Genomic DNA, 20,085 nt, shown 5'->3' with positions numbered 1-20,085 from the left:
AACGCAAAACTTACTGTATGTAACACTCGGCCAGATTGAAATATTTTCCTTTATTGCACGCAGTGTATCTGGTGAGGGTTTGTCACCTCCAGTCAAAGTAGAACAACCGTGTTCCCATTTTACTGGCATGACCATACCAACGTGCAATTCAAATTGTCCGGCTTTTTTTTTACAAAAAATCAAAAGTGAAGAACATCACTTCCAGTGGTGCTGTGTACAATGGCGCCGCCCTAGAGTTTGGCACATAAAGTCGTGTATACGACCTAACAGTATGATGCGCAACACAAGTATAGCGTTTACAACCTAAGAGTATAACGTGTAACACAAGTAGGGCGTATACGAACTAACAGTACATTTGTACCATAAGTACAGCGTATACAACCGTACAACAGTACGACGCTCAACACAAGAATAGCGTATACTTGTGTAATGTGTTACACAAATATTGCGTATATGACCTAAATATAACACATACAACCTAAGAGTATGACATTTAACACAAGTATAGCACATACAACCTAACAGTATGACGAAGCAACACAAGTATAGCGTATATAACCTAAAGGTACGATGCGCAACACAAATATAGCGTATACAACCTAAGACTACAACAAGTATAGCATTAATATATATATATATATATATATATATATATATATATTTTTTTTATTTTTTTTATTTTTTTTTTTTTGATTGCTGGGATTGGCTCCAGCACCCCCGGGACCCTACTGAGGATAAGCGGTGCAGCTAATGATGAGATGAGTCTCTCTCTCTCTCTCTCTCTCTCTCTCTCTCTCTCTCTCTCTCTCTCTCTCTCTCTCTCTCTCTCTCTCTCTCTTTTGAGAGATGGCATGTTTTTGCCCATGGGGTTCTTTGGAACTAGTGATCTTTAGTATTATTATTTATTATTTAGTATATTATTAGTACTCAATACTCCAACTCAATACAACATTTTATTTATATCTGTACATTCAAGGAAACTGTGCGGGTCAGATGTATCGACATTTCGTTCTGTATACACGTGTACTAGAATGACAATAAAGTAGATCTGAATCTGAATCTGAATCTAAACACTCAAATCATCACCCAGGAAACAGAAGCCAGTTTTCCGATTGGTTTCAGAATGAAAGTTCCTCTAAAGTGAAGCCTTAATTCTACCAAGTATGTATTTATTCTTGGAACCTATTAATAGAATAAAAATCGAAGATGCACCAAGGACCCTGAAGATGAACCAGGAAATTGCGAAGGAACACAATGCTTCCAATCTAGATGGTTTCCCAGGAACTATAACCGGGACAGGCCGGAGTAAATGCCTGGAAACTCATTTCAAACCAAGAATGGGCCAACATGACAAAGTCGAATAGACTCACATTTGATGCCGTCATTACGTCCCTTATCGGTCAGATTTCATGTCACCTATTTCTGTGTTTGCGGCTCTTATCTTCTGAGAGCCAAATGGCCGACCTTTGGAGCACGCTTCACGTCGGGAAAAACTCAATGCTAAACTGCCAGTAATGAATAACATTCATTACACTCGCAAATATACATAGAAATATTTACTAAAGCTTCTGTTCAAATCAATCAGAACTTAAGAGCTATGATTTCATTCATTACGGCGTTGCTGCCGACATCTTACTTGATGGAATGTTGGGCTCTGAACGTTGATCTGCTCTGCCGTTTGCTTCAAGGTGAGACTCCATCAAGTTTTTGGTTGGCGGTGCAAAAGAAGATCATATAATTGGAAAAGTGTCTTTCTTACTAGTGGGTGCATTACATATTTTATAGGTTTTAAACGGGAAAAATGCACTAACAACTGAAATTAGGTGGGGAATATTATCTTGAAGGCATTACAGAAGTTATAAAAAAACATTAATTTACAAGATTTTTCTCAATTATGTGTGTAACAGAAGCCAATCAAACATGACTGGGGACGTAGCATTTTAGTGTACTTGTACTATAATCAGAGTAATTTATTCAAAATTAATTCATCCTGCATACATATCACACTGTCCTATGGTAGAGGACAGTTAAGTATACATGAAAACCCATTTGTTCACAAAATATACCATTTTATGTCACTGGGACTCAAATGGCACTGAATAACAGGAATGAACCACAACCTACAGGATTTGTTGGTGCATGTGGGATCTCCGTGATGGTCTCCCTTCTCAGAGTACGTGTGTATGTCGAGGAGGAAAGGTAAAGCCATCTTTCATGCAATTCTATATTTATTTTCTTGGTATTAAACTCTCTTCCTTCAACCCATAGTTCGAATACCGAAGATGCATCCAGGCGGAGGAGAGTAAAACATGGACTCGGGATGCTCGGCTTTGGTTTCATGGCCGGGGTTCTGGCTGCTGTAGGTTCTTGTGTGGCCTCCATAGTGGTGCTCGAGTTTTGTCTTCAGGCGGTCTGTGGATGGGTTAACAGGGGACCGGTAAGAAATAGTTGCATTGATTTGCAGTTTCCGCTTGATAGAAAAATGTGATCTTAATAACAACAATATTAGTCACAAGAGTCATGATTATTATAATTCTTATTATTTTTGTTTTCATCTTCTCCACTCTATGAACAAATGTTGGCGAAAAATATCTCTATTATTATATTTCTAGTCTGGTGTTTTGGGATTGGGAAGGCCTTGTACTCAGCCTCTCCAATGTGGCAATGACTTTGGTGTTTTTCGCATGTTTATCACTCACAAAGGTTTCACATCATTGAACTAATTTTAATATCACACAGAGACCAACCATGGGAATTCCAAAACGTTTTTAAATGTTGATTCAATTCATTAAGGCACAAAAAAATAAAAACCTATCTGCCCCTATGTTGAAAATTAATTGCCTCCTGAACCTAATGGTGAGCTGGGCCACCTTTGGCAGCGATAACAGAAATCAAACATTCACAATAATTGGTAATGAGTCTTTTACAATGCTGTGGATGGGATTTTTCCTCTCCAGAATCTTCATTTTGTTTTGTTTTGTTAATCTACTCGGAGGTGGACTCAAAACTGTATTGGCAAAATATAAAATACATTAATCAGACATTTTTATTTCCTCCTAGCTCAATGTAAAACAATTTTAACCAACAGTGGCCCACGACAAGATAGTCCCCCAGACAGCACCCCCAGCCCCCCAATGGTCTAGAGCCATTTGTTTTTAAGCAAAACATCAATATTTGTTATAGTTGTGAAATTCAGGATTTTTGTGCAATTGTTATGCAGGAATCGCTGAAAGCTCTCCATCATCTCATCGTTCAAAGCCAGTTCTCGCTGGGATGCGCCCTCAGCTGCACACTGCAATTCCTTCATGAAAAGGCTCCTCGTCGCTTGCTATCTTGTCTTCTGGTTGCAATGTTCAGTTACTGGCTGGCGAGGTGGGCTGCTTGCTTGCGGCGGCATGTGGCCGCTCTGTACAAACTGCACAGCTCACAACGCTACTGCGGCATTTGCATCGGTTTGCTGACGTACGGCCGAGGCCCTCGACTCGTTCCTGCAATATGCGGGATGCTCCTGGTCGTCTTTGCAGTGGCTGTAATGGCAGCTGTGGCCATCATCAATCAACATTTCCTGTCGGCAACAGAGGGATTTACGTTTTGGGCGCCCCTAACTATCTGTTACACTTTACTGGTGGTCTACATGCAAGGTAAGAGGTTCCCTTATGTTAAATTTCCCCTCCTAGTAAAGTGTTTCGCAACCTTTTTGGAGCCAAGGCACATTTATTTTATTTTTAAAAATCCCGCTGAACACCACAAGCTGAAAAAAAAATGTGCTATCTGAGGGACTTTGGCTATTTCTCAGGTCTGAGCATCTAATTTAGAATGGCTTTGCAGGCAGGGAGTATTGACGCTTTGCACACACGTGACCTAACCATGTGACGACATCATGACGGACAGTAGTAACGAGGCCAGTAAACAGTCGACAATGACAACAAAAACAGCTATACTATTCAACACCATTGGCAATGACTAGTCAACCAATATATGCAACTGTCAGATGAGGTGGCTCACTTTGTCGGAAAGCACAAAGAGCGTTGTTTGGAAAAACTGAGGCTAGCATTAGCAAGGCTAGCTACCAACCTATACCTTCTCCATCCTGACGTGTTCACACATGCAACCAAATCCTCCAGTCTGCCCGACTTTAGTCCCCACCATATATACTAATATATTGTCAATAGAGTAACTGCATACACCGGTGCTCAACTAAAAGATTATAAAAGTCTGGATGCATACTTGTTCTTACGAAGGTTGTGCTGAAAAATGCACCCCTGCGTAAAATGTCTCCCCTTGTGTAAGCGTAACTAAAATTGTATCTAAATTTATGCCTAATGTACTATAACAGTAAAGCATGGAGCATTTACACCTTGTATAGAAATCACTTTTGAGCATGTTGAAAATATTTATTTTGGCGAAGTGACGCTTTATCTTCTGAACATTCATCTCCTGTCTGATCCTTTGAGAATCTGACAGTTTGTTTCAGCGTAATAAGCTTCATCGTAGAGCACATAACAGTTTCAAAACATGTGATATGAGTAAAATTACCGTTTTGGATTGCTGGTTAATCACAATAATAGCAGCTCGTTTATGTCTCTAACCCTAGCCCATTGAAATTAATTGGCAAAGGTAAGACAGTAACGTTAGCTGTGTATGCTGATATGTTTTATCCAGGATGCCATAAAATCTCAAATGGACTGCAACCGAAAGCTTCTCGAGTTGTTTATCATTCATGGTATTTTGAATAGGCCAATGCGTTTATCTACAGCAGACATCAGACACTCTCAGTTACTACTGTAGCTTACTTATTGTTAGCTACAGTACATTTAGTGTCTTTGACGTGACTTTTACCTACATAACATAAATTTGTTTGGAATGCAACGTGACATCACGTGCTAAGGGGTCAATTAATTGCTCTGCCACAGTGTGGGACTTTTTTAACTTAGCCTCAAGTTCAGCGGCGTGGTAACAAGCTTGAAGGGCTCTTTGGTTTACATTTGCCAGTGTTTCTCATGAAAGTTGCTTGTTTCTTAATGTAAACGTTTTTGTTTTGAAATGAAGAGTTACATTTGAAGATAGCATTTACGCTTACTTGGGACCATAGCACTGTTGGAGAGGTTTTTCAACAAATTAAGCATAACGGAGTCGGTGCCGTTTTTTCTCTGGTAAGCAGGGATCAGAATTTTCCGCGGATCCGCGGATTTCCGCTGTTTTTGAACCCCAAAGGTCATTCCCGTAAATCGTCTAAATTCCATGAGAAAATATTTTTGGGGGGTGAGGTATGATACGTGACTGTTTCATCACCCCAAGTTAGCAGTTAGAGATCGCGAGAAAAATCGGCAAAAAGAAGCGCAGCGCATTAGATCTATAACACACAACGTGGTTTAGCTAACAAATAGATCGACTCCTACCATTGGTCGATAGGTTCGCTGATAACCAATCAGCGGAGCTTTTGTTCAGAGCATTGGCTTTCTCAAACATGGCGCTCCTTCCGGTCTTTTCAAAACGGTGAAATGAGTGTTTGAAAAAGTAAATATGAAAACACTAAGAAAAGAAGACAAGGCTTTTGTCTCCGAGATTGATAAAGGAATCAAGAATAAATTTAAGTGGTCATGGCTGGAGAAGACTGTCACAGTAAACGTTAAAATCGGCGCAAAGATCGAGGAAGTTACAGAAACTTTGAGCCAGTTCATCGCAAAGTGTGATGTTCCAGGGAAAGCAAAGTGTCTATACTGTGTCGATCTGATCAATTATGGTACGCGAGGTTGTGTGGCATTGATCGATCATGCTAAAATGAACAAGCACAAAGCAAAAATAGCTTGCCGGCGATCAAATTATGCACTCGGATCCGCATTTAAAATCGGCAGTGAAACTAACAGTAACACCACCGGTTCAACATTATTGGCCGTTCCAAATCCATCCATCCATCCATCCATCCATTGTCTTCCGCTTATCCGAGGTCGGGTCGCGGGGGCAGCAGCGTTAAAAGGGAAGCCCAGACGTCCCTATCCCCAGCCACCTCCTCCAGCTCATCCGACGGGACCCCGAGGCGTTCCCAAGCCAGCCGAGAGACATAGTCTCTCCAACGTGTCCTGGGCCGCCCCCGGGGCCTCTTGCCGGTGGGACATGCCCGGAACACCTCCCGAGGGAGGCGTCCAGGAGGCATCCTTATTAGATGCCCGAGCCACCTCAACTGGCTCCTCTCAACGCGGAGGAGCAGTGGCTCTACACCGAGTCCCTCCCGGATCACTGAGCTTCTCACCTCTCTAAGGGAGAACCCAGCCACCCTGCGGAGGAAACTCATTTCAGCCACTTGTATCCGGGATCGAGTTCTTTCGGTCATGACACAAAGTTCATGACCATAGGTGAGGGTAGGAACGAAAATCGACCGGTAGATCGAGAGCTTTGCCTTTCGGCTCAGCTCCCTCTTCACCACGACGGACCGGTACAGGGTCCGAATGACGGCAGACGCTGCACCGACCCGTCTGTCGATCTCCCGCTCCATCCTACCCTCACTCGTGAACAAGACCCCAAGATACTTGAACTCCTCCACTTGGGGCAAGACCTCCTCCCCGACCCGGAGGGAGCATACCACCCTTTTCCGACTGAGAACCATGGCCTCGGACTTGGAGGTGCTGATCCCCATCCCGGCCGCTTCACACTCGGCTGCGAATCGCTCCAGCGAGAGCTGAAGATCACGGCCTGAGGAAGCCAACAGCACCACGTCATCTGCAAAAAGCAGTGACGCAATGCTGAGGCCCCCAAACCGGACTCCATCCCCGCCAAGGCTGCGCCTAGAAATTCTGTCCATAGAAGTTATGAACAGAATCGGTGACAAAGGGCAGCCCTGGCGGAGCCCAACCCTCACCGGGAACGAATCCGACTTAGTGCCGGCAATGCGGACCAGACTCTGGCACCGGGCATACAGGGACCGCACAGCCCGGATAAGACTGTGCGGTACCCCATACTCCCGAAGCACCCCCCAAAGGGCCTCCCGAGGAACACGGTCGAATGCCTTCTCCAAGTCTACAAAACACATGTAGACCGGACAGGCAAACTCCCATGCACCCTCAAAGACCCTGAAGAGTGTATAGAGCTGGTCCAGTGTTCCACGGCCAGGACGAAAACCACACTGTTCCTCCTGAATCCGAGATTCGACTTCCTGGCGGACCCTCCTCTCTAGTACCCCTGAATAGACCTTACCAGGGAGGCTGAGAAGTGTGATTCCCCTGTAGTTGGAACACACTCTCCGGTCCCCCTTCTTAAAGACGGGAACCACCACCCCAGTCTGCCAGTCCAGAGGCACTGTCCCCGATGTCCACGCGATGTTGCAGAGGCGCGTCAAGCATGACACGCCCACAACATCCAGAGCTTTAATGAAGTCCGGGCGGATCTCATTCACCCCCGGGGCCCTGCCACCGAGGAGTTTTTTGACAACCTCGTTGACTTCAACCCCAGTGATACGAGAGCCCAACCCAGAGTCCTCAGGCTCTGCTTCCCCAGAGGAAGACGTGCCGGTGGAATTGAGGAGGTCTTCGAAGTACTCCGCCCACCGATTCACAACGTCCCGGGTCGAGGTCAGCAGCGCCCCATCGGCACTATACACAGTGTCGATGGCACACCGCTTCCCCCCCCTAAGACGTCGGATGGTGGACCAGAATTTCCTCGAAGCCGTTCGGAAGTCGGCTTCCATGGCCTCGCCAAACTCCTCCCATGCCCGAGTTTTTGCCTCGGCAACCGCCAAAGCCGCATTCCGCTTGGCCAGCCGATACCTGCCAGCTGCTTCCAGAGTCCCACAGGCCAGGAAGGCCCGATAAGACTCCTTCTTCAGCTTGACGGCATCCCTCACCGCCGGTGACCACCAACGGGTCTGAGGGTTGCCGCCGCGGCAGGCACCGACTACCTTACGGCCACAGCTCCGATCAGCTGCCTCGACAATGGAGGCGCGGAACATGGTCCACTCGGACTCAATGTCCCCCACCTCCCTCGGGACATGGGCGAAGTTCTGCCGGAGGTGCGAATTGAAACTTCTTCTGACAGGAGATTCTGCCAGCCGTTTCCAACAGACCCTCACAACACGCTTGGGTCTGCCGGGTCGGGCCGGCATCTTCCCCCACCATCGAAGCCAACCCACCACCAGGTGGTGATCAGTTGACAGCTCCGCCCCTCTCTTTACCCGAGTGTCCAGAACATGCGGCCGCAGGTCCGACGAAACGATGACAAAGTCGATCATCGAACTACGGCCTAGGGTGTCCTGGTGCCAAGTGCACATATGGACACCCTTATGTCTGAACATGGTGTCCATTATGGACAGACCGTGACGAGCACAGAAGTCCAATAACGAAACACCACTCGGGTTCAGGTCAGGGGGGCCGTTCTTCCCAATCACGCCCCTCCAGGTCTCACTGTCATTGCCCACGTGAGCGTTGAAGTCTCCCAGCAGTACGAGGGAGTCCCCAGGGGGCGCACTCTCAAGCACACCCTCTAAGGACCCCAAGAAGGGTGGGTACTCCGAACTGCTATTTGGTGCATAAGCACAAACAACAGTCAGGACCCGTCCCCCCACCCGAAGGCAGAGGGAGGCTACCCTCTCGTCTACCGGGGTGAACCCCAACGTACAGGCGCCGAGCCGTGGAGCAACTAATATGCCCACACCGGCTCTGCGCCTCTCACCACGGGCAACTCCAGAGTGGAAGAGAGTCCAACCCCTCTCGAGAGGACTGGTACCAGAGCCCAAGCCGTGCGTAGAGGTGAGTCCGACTATATCTAGTCGGAATTTCTCAACCTCACGCACCAACTCGGGCTCCTTCCCTGCCAGAGAGGTAACACAAATTGTATAATTTCCCACGGCACACCTGACAATATCTCAGTGGCACAGTGGTTGAAAAAGTGCTTTATTACTCACAAATAAGACAGAAGACATCACTGGATTTCGAACTTGCAAGGAGAAACAGGGGTAGAAGCCTTCAGATAAGAAAATTCCATTCCCCGTCCCTCTCGCCCTCCCCTAAGCCTCCTCTTTTTATTAAATAGTCAAGGTTACAAAAAACAGATCAACACTAGGGGATGTGGGAATCAAAGAAACAGCAACGGACCTTTATTGTCCGAAGCAACAACCGAAGAGGATTTGCAATAAGTGTTGGAAAGTTGGCATCTAAGCTGCCGTTGAAGTTTCGCTCTTCTGTTTTGTTTCCTCCAGTTCACAGAAGAGTAAAATGTTAACCACAAAATGGCACAGGAAGACAACTTTGTATGTTTAAAAAAGGCATAACAGATACCTACTGCAGTATCGTTCAATTGTAACAATGCATTTTCAATTTTATTCATCGTATTTTCCGGTATGTAAGGTGAACTTTCAAATTTCTGGCCTATTTTGGTTTTATAGGAATGCCTTGTAGGCTTGAAAATATGGTAACTATTAAAGCAAGAAATCATTTTCACCTCTCTACTAAAATGATTAAATAAGTGAATTAAACTAACATACAGACATAATTAAATACAGTGGAACCTCGGTTTTCGAACACCTCTCAGTTCGAACAAATCGGTTCTCGACCAAATATTTCAAGAAATTCTTGCTTGCTTCGCTTTTCGCTCAAAAAATCGGAGTTCGAACGCCGGTATGCTAGGGTGCGATGCTGAGCGGCGTACGGGTGTAGATTGCCCCCACCCCTCGTGAAGAACTGTTATGACGTGCGCGCGCACTTCTTTTTGCTTTCGCTTTACATATACTTACGGAGTGTTTTAGCCCCTAATTATGCCTCCGAAGAAGGTCGGTGCAAGCAGCAAAGTTGCTACAGGTGAAAAAAGAAGTAGTGCGTACAACTATTGCATTTAAGAAAGAAATAATAGCAAAATGAAGAAGGTGTACGGGTTTCCCTTCTTTCGAGGGAATAGAGCATGGCTTCTGCAGACCACCACAAAGGTAAGAAATCCTATTCATAATTATTTTCTTTATCCTTTAACCGCTCACCACTTTTTGTGGAGACCCGGGTGCTAAATGACGTGTAAACGACCTGATTTTTTTAGTCGTACATGTTCATGTTAGCGTAATCTTCCGTACGAAAGATTACGCTAACGCGAACGTACGATTAGCCTGGGTTAGCTTCATGTTTACAATCATGGTAAGCGTTCAGGGTGGTGAAACGGATTAAAATGATTTTACATTACTTTTAATGGCAAAAACGATTTTCTGTGATCGACCAAATCGGTTTTTGAACAGGGTTCTGGAACGGATTATGGTCGAGAACCGAGGTTCCACTGTATTTCATTACCAATGACAGCTATAGATGTCAGAGATCCATTTTTGGCCGCATGATACAGAGACTTGCCTCCGAGTGAAAAGCCAACTTTGCATGGCTATCTTTCCCTTATACGAGATGTCATCACAACATCCACTTCTGAGCTTGTCTCGGTTTTATTTTTTTCTTTCAGCTGAAAATGCATGTTTGATCATTTTCGTGAAAAAAAAATTGGGTTAAGATTTCCTAATAAACATGACATCATCCTTTCGTAGACGAACGGCATGATCTCCCAGCAAGCCAAGAACTCCTGAGCTTGGCGATTGTGCGTCTTGGTGCCTTGATGGTCCTGATGCTAACTGTCGGACGCTGGGCCGATGTCCTTCACATTCTCATATGTCTCCTGGGTGAGACAAGCTGTCTGATCTCCGCCACAGATCTACTCGATGTAACGCTTTTGCAGGTCAGTAATATTTTGCTTCAAAGAGTCCAGTATGTAAAATATATTAAATCTGTGAATATGTGTTTCCAGCAATAAAGGAGGACAGGGGCGAAATGAGAAATGCTGTTGAATCAGTTACCAAAGGTTCATCAAACATCAACACTGTGATAACTTCAAAGTTGTAATACGTTTGTAGGACATTCAACTTTGAGTCAGCATTATGTTTTGTAATATCAAAAAAATTATGAAACACTATCAAAAATATGCATTGTATGGTAACTCCATGATAAACAAGGTAACTCTAATTCAATATTCCAAAGTGGTCTGATGTGGCACTGGGCGTGAACAAGTGGTTTAGTGTCATCTAGCATTTGTAATACAAAGGAACGTCTTGGGTTGCCTTGACAACCAGTCCCCAGGAGCCTGGCCAGCCGTGCAAAGGGTGATTCCAGACTTCCGAAATACAGTTCCGTTGAGGCCAGCAAAGGTGCCAGAGGTTGCAGCTTAGCAAGCAATAAAATAAAGTTCTGAAATGGCAAGAGATGAGCCAGGAGCAAAGGACCAAGTCCTGTCCAGCAAGTAATCAAAAAGGTTCTGAGCAAGTCCTGTGAGTGGGGAGCAAGAACACCTGACTTCACCAACGTCCAAGCACAGATCGCGCTAGCGGCCAAGACGGTGGGACCCACCAGCTATCTCAAAGTGCCCCTCCAGACAAATAAAGGACCCTGAAGGCAGCCACAGTGTTAACCACCTGCAATGATTCTGGTCCAGACAGGGCCTAAAGACTTGAGGACTGCCACACTACCGCAGAGGACACCAGAATCGGCCTTCACCATCATCGAACCAAGACCAAAGTCCATCTCGTGGTTCTATGTATTGATTGGTTTGTCTTCTTGAGAATTCAAATTAATAATAAGAACGCCCAGTTGCTGTAAGTTCTATCGACAGTAAAAATTAGGCCAAGTAGGCTTGTATTTTATCCGAAGGTTGCCAGCCAAGATCTCAACTGCTATCTTTCTTTATTTTCATATCGTTGTTGTGTTTTTCTTCTATTCAAGTTTTTTTTGGCAGATGATGAGTAAAGCAAATTCCTTAAATCCGAGAGTGTGTGTCTTGTTTAAAATCTGCAAACTATAAAAAAAACGGTGAAAAGAATTAACGTAACATAGTGTGTGGCCAATCCTTCAGATTAACAAAAAAGGTTTATCCTCGGTTTTCCTGATAGAATTTTCTAAAAACATATGTTGTGTTTGAAAAAGGATAGAGTTTAAAAAAAATTATAAAGTTGCCTCTTTCATATAATTGGTTAAGGGCTTATTTGTTCAAATAACCACCCAAATTCTCTTCTATGGACTATGTTACAGGTTGTCGACAATCTTGTGGCACATTACTGTTTTACTTGGATATGCGTACTTTGAATGGACTTCAATGACTTTCACAGGTAGGAGTAGCCATTTCCTTGCTGTATCTGGCGCTTGGTATCAAATTTAACAATAGCAGAGGTTAACAAGTAATGTATTTTCCGCACTATAAGGCGCACCGGGTTATAGGGCGCACCCCCCAAAAATTGTTTTTGGTCCTATATTTTCCATACATAAGGCGCACCGGATCATAAGGCGCTATAATGGGAACGTCGACAAAACAGTCAGATAGTTCAGTCAAACTTATTACCCCCTTAACATTCCAAAAGCTTGCAAAGAAGCAAATATGTGTCGTGGACACGTGCGGATGCGGTGTCCGTACAATGTCACCAAACAAACATTTCTTAGTTTCAATTTTATTTTTTGCTGGCAATTGTGTGGACAGCAAAGTAAGAATTTTATTTTGCGGGGAAACGGGGTTCTTTACTGTGCATATGACAATAAACACTTTGAATTTAATTTAGTTTAAAAATAGACTCATCACAGAAACATCAAGATCATTCTAAAACAAGATACCGGGAAAATATAAATCCGCATAGCTCACCTAAGCTCTCTTGCAGCCTTCACGTTCATCAATGATACGTAACCATGGTCTTCTTACAACCGTGAGTGTAGTAAATCCAGGAGAGTAAAATATTTACAAATACAGAATAGTAAATATAGTTTCTCTATGCCGTAGTGCAACCAGACATGTGATTCACATTCATCTTTTTCGGCCAATTGCAGGCTTTGTTTCGCCCCTTCAACCTATGCGAGCCTGTAAATGATAAAAAGGATCCGCCCCCTTTACCTCTGAATAACTAGCCAATAGTGACTGATTCAAATGATGATTGATACATTGGTTAGGAAATGAAACGCCGGTATATAAATCCCAGCATACACCGCGGACTACTTCGCCTTCGGAGGAAAATGGTCTTCTTACAACCGTGAGTGTAGTAAATCCAGGAGAGTAAAATATTTACAAATACAAAATAGTAAAAAATGTTTTCTCTATGCCGTAGTGCAACCCAACATGTGATTCACATTCATCTTTTTCGGCCAATTGCAGGCTTTGTTTCGCCCCTTTAGCCTATGCGAGCCTGTAAATGACAAAAAGGATCCGCCCCCTTTACCTTTGAATAACTTTAGCCAATAGTGACTGATTCAAATGATGATTGACACATTGGTTAGCAAATGAAACGCCGGTATATAAATCCCAGCATACACCGCGGATGACTTCGCCTTCGGGGGAAAATCTAGTCGGCGGCTGCTTGCTTTAGTTGCAAGACTTTGCGACTAAATATTGATTCATATATAAGGCGCACTGTATTATAAGGCGCATGGTCAGCTTTTGAAAAAAATAAAGGCTTTTAGGAGCGCCTCATAGTGCGGAAAACACGGTACATCGAATATAAGTCAAATTTTACAAATTATTTTTTTTTTCATAGAAACATTTATGTAAGGTTAATTGTCTGATCCAAATTGTCCAAGCACAGATCAAGTGAGTTGTCTCTGTGTGCCCTGCGACTGGCTGGCAACCATTTCAGGGTGTCCCCTGCCCACTGCCCGAAGATAGCTGGGATGGGCTCCAGCACAGCCGTGACCCTTCTGAGGATAAGCTGTGTAGATAATGGATGGATGGACTTATATATATATATATATATATATATATAATTTACAGTGAAGGAAATAGGTATTTGAACACCCTGCGATTTTGCCATTTCTCCCACTTAGAAATCATGGAATGGGTGGAAAGTTGTTGGAAGCATTGAAGTTTTTAGTTTTTATGTGAAAAGCAGAGCATGTGTAGGAGTAGTGAGTGAGACAAGTGAGTAGTTCCCTGTGTTGACTGGTGTGAGACAGGGGGGTGTGATGTCACCATGGCTGTTAATGTGTGCATGGATGGTGTGATGAGAGGTGAATGCAAGAGTATTTGGCAGAGGTGTAGAGATGATGGATAACAGTGGAATGGTGTGGCAGGTAAGTCAGTTGTTGTTTGCAAATGACAGCGCTTGTGGCTGATTCTGAGGAAACATTGAGAAGATTGGTAATGGAGTTTGTAAGAGTGTGTGATGGGCGTAAGTTATGTGTGAATGTTGGGAAGAGTAAGGTGAATACGTGTTTACGCGATGGAGTGGGCATGGCGTTGGAAATAAGGTTGAATGGAGAGGTGCTGGAAGAAGTTTAGGTAATTGGGTTGTGATCTGGCTGCAGTTGGTGGAATGGAGTGCGATGTATTGCACATAGTAAATCAACAAAGCAAGGTTTTGGGTGCTCTGAGGATAGTGATGAGCAACAAAAGTATGAGTATGGAAGGAAATTACACTTTCCCCAGTTAGTCCAAACTTCTCTTAGGCCAAACATCGTGATTTGGTCAGAAGAGACACAAAAGATCATCCTGATTGAGCCAACTGTACCGTGGGAAGAGGGATGCAGCGAAGCCCATGAAAGGAAAAACGCCAAATATCAAGAACTGGTCCAACAGTGCAGGGACAAGCAATGGCAGACCTAGCTATTCCCGGTGGAGGTCGGGTGCAGGGGCTTCCCAGCACAGTCTGTCTGGGACACATTAACAGCTCTGGGAATAAGTGGAAGGGAGAGGAAGGCAGTTGGTCATAGGGTGGGGGAAGCCGTGGAGTGAGCCTCTTGTTGTCTCTAGAGAAGGAGAGAGAAGTTTAGCTGGGGACCAGGAGAAGATGGGCAGTAACTAGCCATCACTGCCAGCCCACCAACTCAAGGGCGTTGTGGTTTAGGGTTGAAACGCCCAGCGACGGTTAGACACCACCTGATGACATCTTCTCCTGGTTGAAGGCTGCAGTCACTTTTTGAGCGACTGCAAAGTTAGCACTGATTAGAAGTGTATCTAATAGTATATATATTTTTTTTCGTTTTTTTTGTTTCTGTATCTGCGTGGCGACCTCATAAGTTGCCTATGTAGCACTTTCATTGGACTGGCAGCTAAAGCACTGCCGTACTGTTAAAACAGCTTCCAGTTGCTTCACATTTTCACGGCGTTCGTTTCCAGTTAGCTTGTGTTAGCATGTAGCATCTTCCAATGCCTCTTCATATTATATTCTTTGAAAACAGCCACATTTGTTTCGGATTTTGGTGAAAAAAATATTCCAATTTTCCCTTGTCCTGGAAGCGGGGCCCTCACAGTTGACTTTCCTTTTTTGATTTACAATCACCTTGTCAGAAACAAGGTGGACTTAAACTCTCACAGAAAGCCATGGGCAAGGTGGCCAAGGGGCCACTCCAATCACCTGGAGAAATTGTGATATCTTTATTTTTGTTTACAAATGATACATTTTTACTGCAGGCAAGATTATTGGTGGGCCACATATTAATTTTATGACAGGGACCGCGGGCCAGTCATAATGTAATCGCGGGCCGTAAGTAGCCCCCGGGCTGGTCTTTGAATAAAGTTGCCCAAAGGGGACCAAATAAATTGAATCATTATTACCACTAAATACTATATTTTTATATGGTCAATTTGAAAATACGATATTTAAATATTTTTGTAAAGCAATTTTCAGGGAAAAAATAACCACACAAAGTGCTGTATATAAGCATTCAGCTTACAAGACAATAAAATCCCCACTTCCCTCCCCACCAGACAACCCAAAACACATCAAACACACAAACACCCATCCACACTGATAGAGTTGGGAGAAGATGGCCTCAATATTTAACAAACCTTATGAACTTGGGTAATTATACACCTCATATGACGTATATGGATGTACCCAGTACTAGTTTTTTTTATTATTAAAAACCAAATGGACCTCTCAAGGTCGCCATTTTAAATGCATTCTGAAACACTGCTACTAAATAAAAGACTTTGAAAATTTGGGGCAAGATGAAAATCTTGGGAGAGGAAAAAAAGCGTGATTTCTTGCAACTGCCACACGATAACATTTAATTTACGTTTTTATTACTGACAGGGGAGGGGGGGAGTGGCGTAATTGATAGCGACATTTTTTTTACATCACACAAAGTGGCGTTAAACAAAGACTTCACTGTTTTAAGGCAAGCTTTTTAAAATGACTCAATATTGCTCTCTGTCCGCATGAGTCCTTATCGCCTTGCAAACAATCCTTTTTACAGTACATCAATTCCACGTTACTGTCCTAACACAGCTATTTCACTGCATTATTTCCATGGGACTTTTATTTGAGCTCCGCCATTCCGTGGAAAGTCGACACGGACACGCTTGACGCTCCTGTGAAAATCCAAGTAAAATAATCACTTTGTTGGAAATTGTACTCCACGGGTTTTCTTATATAGGATTTAAATGACAAGAGGGCCACAAGTCCACGCATGCAGCGTCGATTGACGAAAGTGATCAAAATGTCGGACTTGAATAGTGGTCGTCTTTTCCGCACAAGGGAGAATTCTCCTCGTTTGTGATTGGTCAATATCGCGCACGCGCAGATGATGGAGGTCGGTTCTTGTCTGTCTTGCCTTGATACCGAGGCTTAAAATAGTAACACCATTGTTGGATTGAATGCACCCATCCCTCGCTATAACGCGGTTATTTTTTCACTCTCGTTTCTTCATTTGGATCCTGCATTGTGTTATACATTATGAATGGCTAAACAGTATCTCCCGCTTCTATACCCTTCTACACATTGCAGCTTTTTATTTGGACACAGCACCACAACATTGACAAATCATTAACTCATTCAGTACTACAACGTATACATTTGTCGTCTTCAGAAGCATAACACGTGTAAAGTGTGCTCTGAAAAAATGTTTGAAGAGTGTATTAAGAAAGTAACAGAGTAAGAGTGGATCATGATTTTTTTCTGTAACTTTGTGCTTATGCAACAAGTGAAAACGTGAAATAAGGAGGTAGAATAAAGGGCCTTTTCTTTTTTATTCAAAAACAATATTTTTTCTCCAAAGTTATTTGCCTCAAGCAGTTTGTTTTTGGCAGAGAGTTTCACCTGCTTATACAAAAATATTTCACATGGTACAGATGAAGCATGGGTGCTTTGATGTGTGATACCAAGTCAGTAAAGAATTAGATGTGCATATTTCTGTGATTAACTGTACTATAGGAGACTTTCAACTCCGGGGCTTTTCTTTGCCACTTATTTTGAACCACACGCGAAGCTAGCAAATCATTTTCTAAAACAGTCACGTGGTACACCCACTTCGTGAGATTTTAAACGTCACCGCTTACGTCATCACCACACAGTTTGACTCAGTTCATGAGCCACTCATCTAAAATACTCAACACACGCTTCAGTTATTCGAGCCGAGGAGTACATCACTCACTAAGTATGAAGGCTCTGTGAATGATTTAAGTATGATAAATCACCACCAGATGGTAGGAATCAATTTTATCATATCTTTGTCAACACACTTGGCCTTGTTTTGTTTCTCGTGTCCATTGTATGATGCCTTAAGGCAGCATTTAGGCAGCCCATATGCAGTGTACATGCATTGTGATGAGAAGAGGAAGATATACATAAAGATAATCTAATGATCCAGTAGGGTCGGAGGGGTCCTGGAGCCCATCCCAGCCATCTGCGGGCAGGGGACACTCTGAACTGGTTGCCAGCCAGTCGCAGGGCACACAGGGACGGACAATCCGCTCGCTCATTCACACCTAGGGACAATTTGGACCGGCCAATTAACCTGACATGCATGTTTTTGGAATGTGGGAGGAAACCGGAGTGTCCGGGGGAAACCCACGCGAGCATGGGAGAACATGCAAACCCTGCGCAGGAAGGTTGGTAGCTGGATTTGAACCCATGACCTCAGAACTGTGCCGCACACGCGCTAACCACCGCGCCGCCGTGCTGCCCTAATCTAATGATTCAAAGCATTATTATTTCTAAAAAAAAAAGACGAAGTTCCTATGTCATCGTTGGGGAAGAGGAGGAAGACTTTTCGTGCACGTTTGCAAACACCATGACAAATCATGTGACCGAATCACCGGAAACATCGGGGGCTGATAATACATCTTTTATGGGTATGGTCAGTGGTCGTCCAATAGAATGTTAATTTGCAAACAAAGTGCCCTCGTCTTTATGGAAAGCATTGTTGGGATATCGTAGGTATCACAAATATGTGTTTGATCTTATTTATACCTTAACCACTTGTGGTGTGTCTTGGGTAAGTACAGTCTGTTGGCACCCATCCCTAACCAGGCCAACAAATGTTTTCACTCGATCTGGAACTGGAGACCTTTCGCGTGTTAGGCAATATCTGTTAACCACTGCACTAAAGAAACACATCATAAATAAATAAATAAATATATATATATATATATATATATATATATATATATATATATATATATATATATATATATATATATATATACATAGCACAACTGGAAACGAGTGTTACAAAGTACAAACAAAGACAAAAATTGGACAGTTATTTCTTCCTCTTTTTTGGACAGTTGAACACAATATTCTAATGATTGCGCTAATAAAAGTTGTCTTAAAGGGATACAGTATTATATTTGCCCTCTAAATGTTGCTGTATCTTTTTATGCAACATAGAAAGGTTAGTAAAAAGCACAGAGACGATGACAAAGGAATACAACTTATCGAGACTCAAAGTAACCCAATGCACCATTTTTCCAGCCTTTGGCAAGGTTTTTGGTCTTCCAGGTACCAGTGGCAGCAAGATGGCTGACAGTAATACCATTTCCTTCTAGGGTGTAAAATGCATATTTTATGACCTACAAAATGGATATTTGCCCCAAATACTTTGATATGATATTTAGTGTTTTTGTGTAAATCAATATTTTTTTAATTAACTAATGTTTTATTGGTTGGGGCACTAAATAAAATTGAATATTGAATTTATCTTTATTGTCACTAACTTAGTGAACATTTTTTTGCAAAAAAAGTTTTACGTAGCATTTCAGGATGAACACGTAAGACTTAAAAAAATAAGAACAAAATAAAAGAATGTCAAGATAGTCGATAGTATTTACAAAGTAGCTGGCCTAAGTTGTAATAATGCAGTGCAATCAAAAAAGTGAATTGTGAGAATAGTGAAAAGTAAATGGTTAATGGTGGCGCACTGTTTATCCTGGAGTTTCACTTCTACTCTTGTTATAAACAAGGTAGTCTCTGCATACTTGCAGACACTACCGCTTTTCGCCCCTCAAAAACGCTTAACGTTTCTTTTTTTAAATCTACGGCTTTTTCAAAATTAAACAACAACAAAAGAAAACTTCTCTCAGGACTAGACTAGTATTATAGTCTACGGCTGCTGTATTTTCAAGCAATTTTTGTGCTTAAAAAAAACCCTCCAACGATTGCATTAGATTTCAGTTTTAGTAAGAGTACAGTAAGCCTCCTCTGCTTTTAAACAAGTACATGTAGAATTTTGTTTTGAATATTCTGGAGACGGATTATGTCTCCTATGTAAAACTAGTGTGTGCGACAGATCAACTAAATTTTAATGTCAAACGGTTGGCATGTATGTTGCATTTTACTATAAAATAATAACTGCTGGTTTTAACCTTGATGAAAAAATGTCACTTTGTAAACTGTTATGTCTATTTAAAATCATTTGATTTTATCTGCTGTTTTTATGTAACATACCATCACTATCGCTTTACACGTCCGACTACCTATTTTTCTCCTAAAAATGCCAACCATTTTTCTTATAATAAATCTACCGCTATTTTAAATGTAAACAATAAAAAATCTTGACTCAAGGCTGGTACGGCTGCTTTTTTTTGAGTTTTTATGCTCCAGGAATTGCATTTTTTTGTTCCTGTTTTGGAAAAACTGTGCCAATTCCAGTTTTTCGCGTAAAAATGAGATGCATGATAAAACTCCACTGCTTTTTAATATAAAAACTTTGGCATGTTTGGTAGGCGTTGTAAAATAAAGTATTCTTGTCTGATCAATGGAAGAAAGCAAACATCCCGAACAATGGCAAAGTTTTTTTGCATATATAAAATTTTGAACTTTTTTGTGACTCTCTAGACAAGGTAAACAGCATACTAGTGTGCCCTGGGACCCTGCTTGAAAAACAT

At 42.8% G+C, this 20,085-nt stretch overlaps 2 protein-coding genes and 1 long non-coding RNA gene across 3 annotated transcripts in view; 2 read left to right on the top strand and 1 right to left on the bottom strand.

Moving 5' to 3' along the window:
• Window positions 1–1,597: 1,597 nt before the first annotated feature.
• Window positions 1,598–10,914, top strand: tmem82 (transmembrane protein 82). The gene is made up of 6 exons (XM_088333012.1): window positions 1,598–1,688; window positions 2,127–2,199; window positions 2,269–2,437; window positions 3,221–3,641; window positions 10,502–10,689; window positions 10,759–10,914. The coding sequence occupies exons 1-6, from the start codon at window positions 1,598–1,600 to the stop codon at window positions 10,762–10,764; spliced, it is 948 nt and encodes a 315-aa protein (XP_088189138.1). The 3' UTR covers window positions 10,765–10,914.
• Window positions 2,315–20,085, bottom strand: part of LOC148370487 (uncharacterized) — a 39,922-nt gene continuing 22,151 nt past the window's right edge. The window contains exon 3 of the long non-coding RNA XR_015850148.1: window positions 2,315–2,412. This is a non-coding gene — a long non-coding RNA (uncharacterized LOC148370487). The remainder of the gene's footprint in view (window positions 2,413–20,085) is intronic.
• Window positions 10,773–20,085, top strand: part of spen (spen family transcriptional repressor) — a 65,923-nt gene continuing 56,610 nt past the window's right edge. The window contains exons 1-2 of the mRNA XM_088333011.1: window positions 10,773–10,812; window positions 12,033–12,109. The gene's annotated coding sequence lies outside the window, so the exon portion shown is untranslated. The remainder of the gene's footprint in view (window positions 10,813–12,032; window positions 12,110–20,085) is intronic.

The sequence above is a fragment of the Urocampus carinirostris genome, chromosome 3, assembly GCF_059441175.1.
Source record: "Urocampus carinirostris isolate Australia breed hairy pipefish chromosome 3, RoL_Ucar_1.0, whole genome shotgun sequence".
NCBI classification, from domain to species: Eukaryota; Metazoa; Chordata; class Actinopteri; order Syngnathiformes; family Syngnathidae; genus Urocampus; species Urocampus carinirostris.
This window is presented reverse-complemented; position numbering and strand designations above follow the sequence as displayed.

Excerpts from the sequence above, each read along its gene's own strand:
- tmem82 (XM_088333012.1), top strand. The coding sequence starts at position 1,598 with ATGATTTCATTCATTACGGCGTTGCTGCCGACATCTTACTTGATGGAA. Across the intron at positions 2,438-3,220 it reads GATGGGTTAACAGGGGACCG|GAATCGCTGAAAGCTCTCCA; the intron begins GTAAGAAATAGT and ends ATTGTTATGCAG. Across the intron at positions 3,642-10,501 it reads ACTGGTGGTCTACATGCAAG|ACGAACGGCATGATCTCCCA; the intron begins GTAAGAGGTTCC and ends ATCCTTTCGTAG.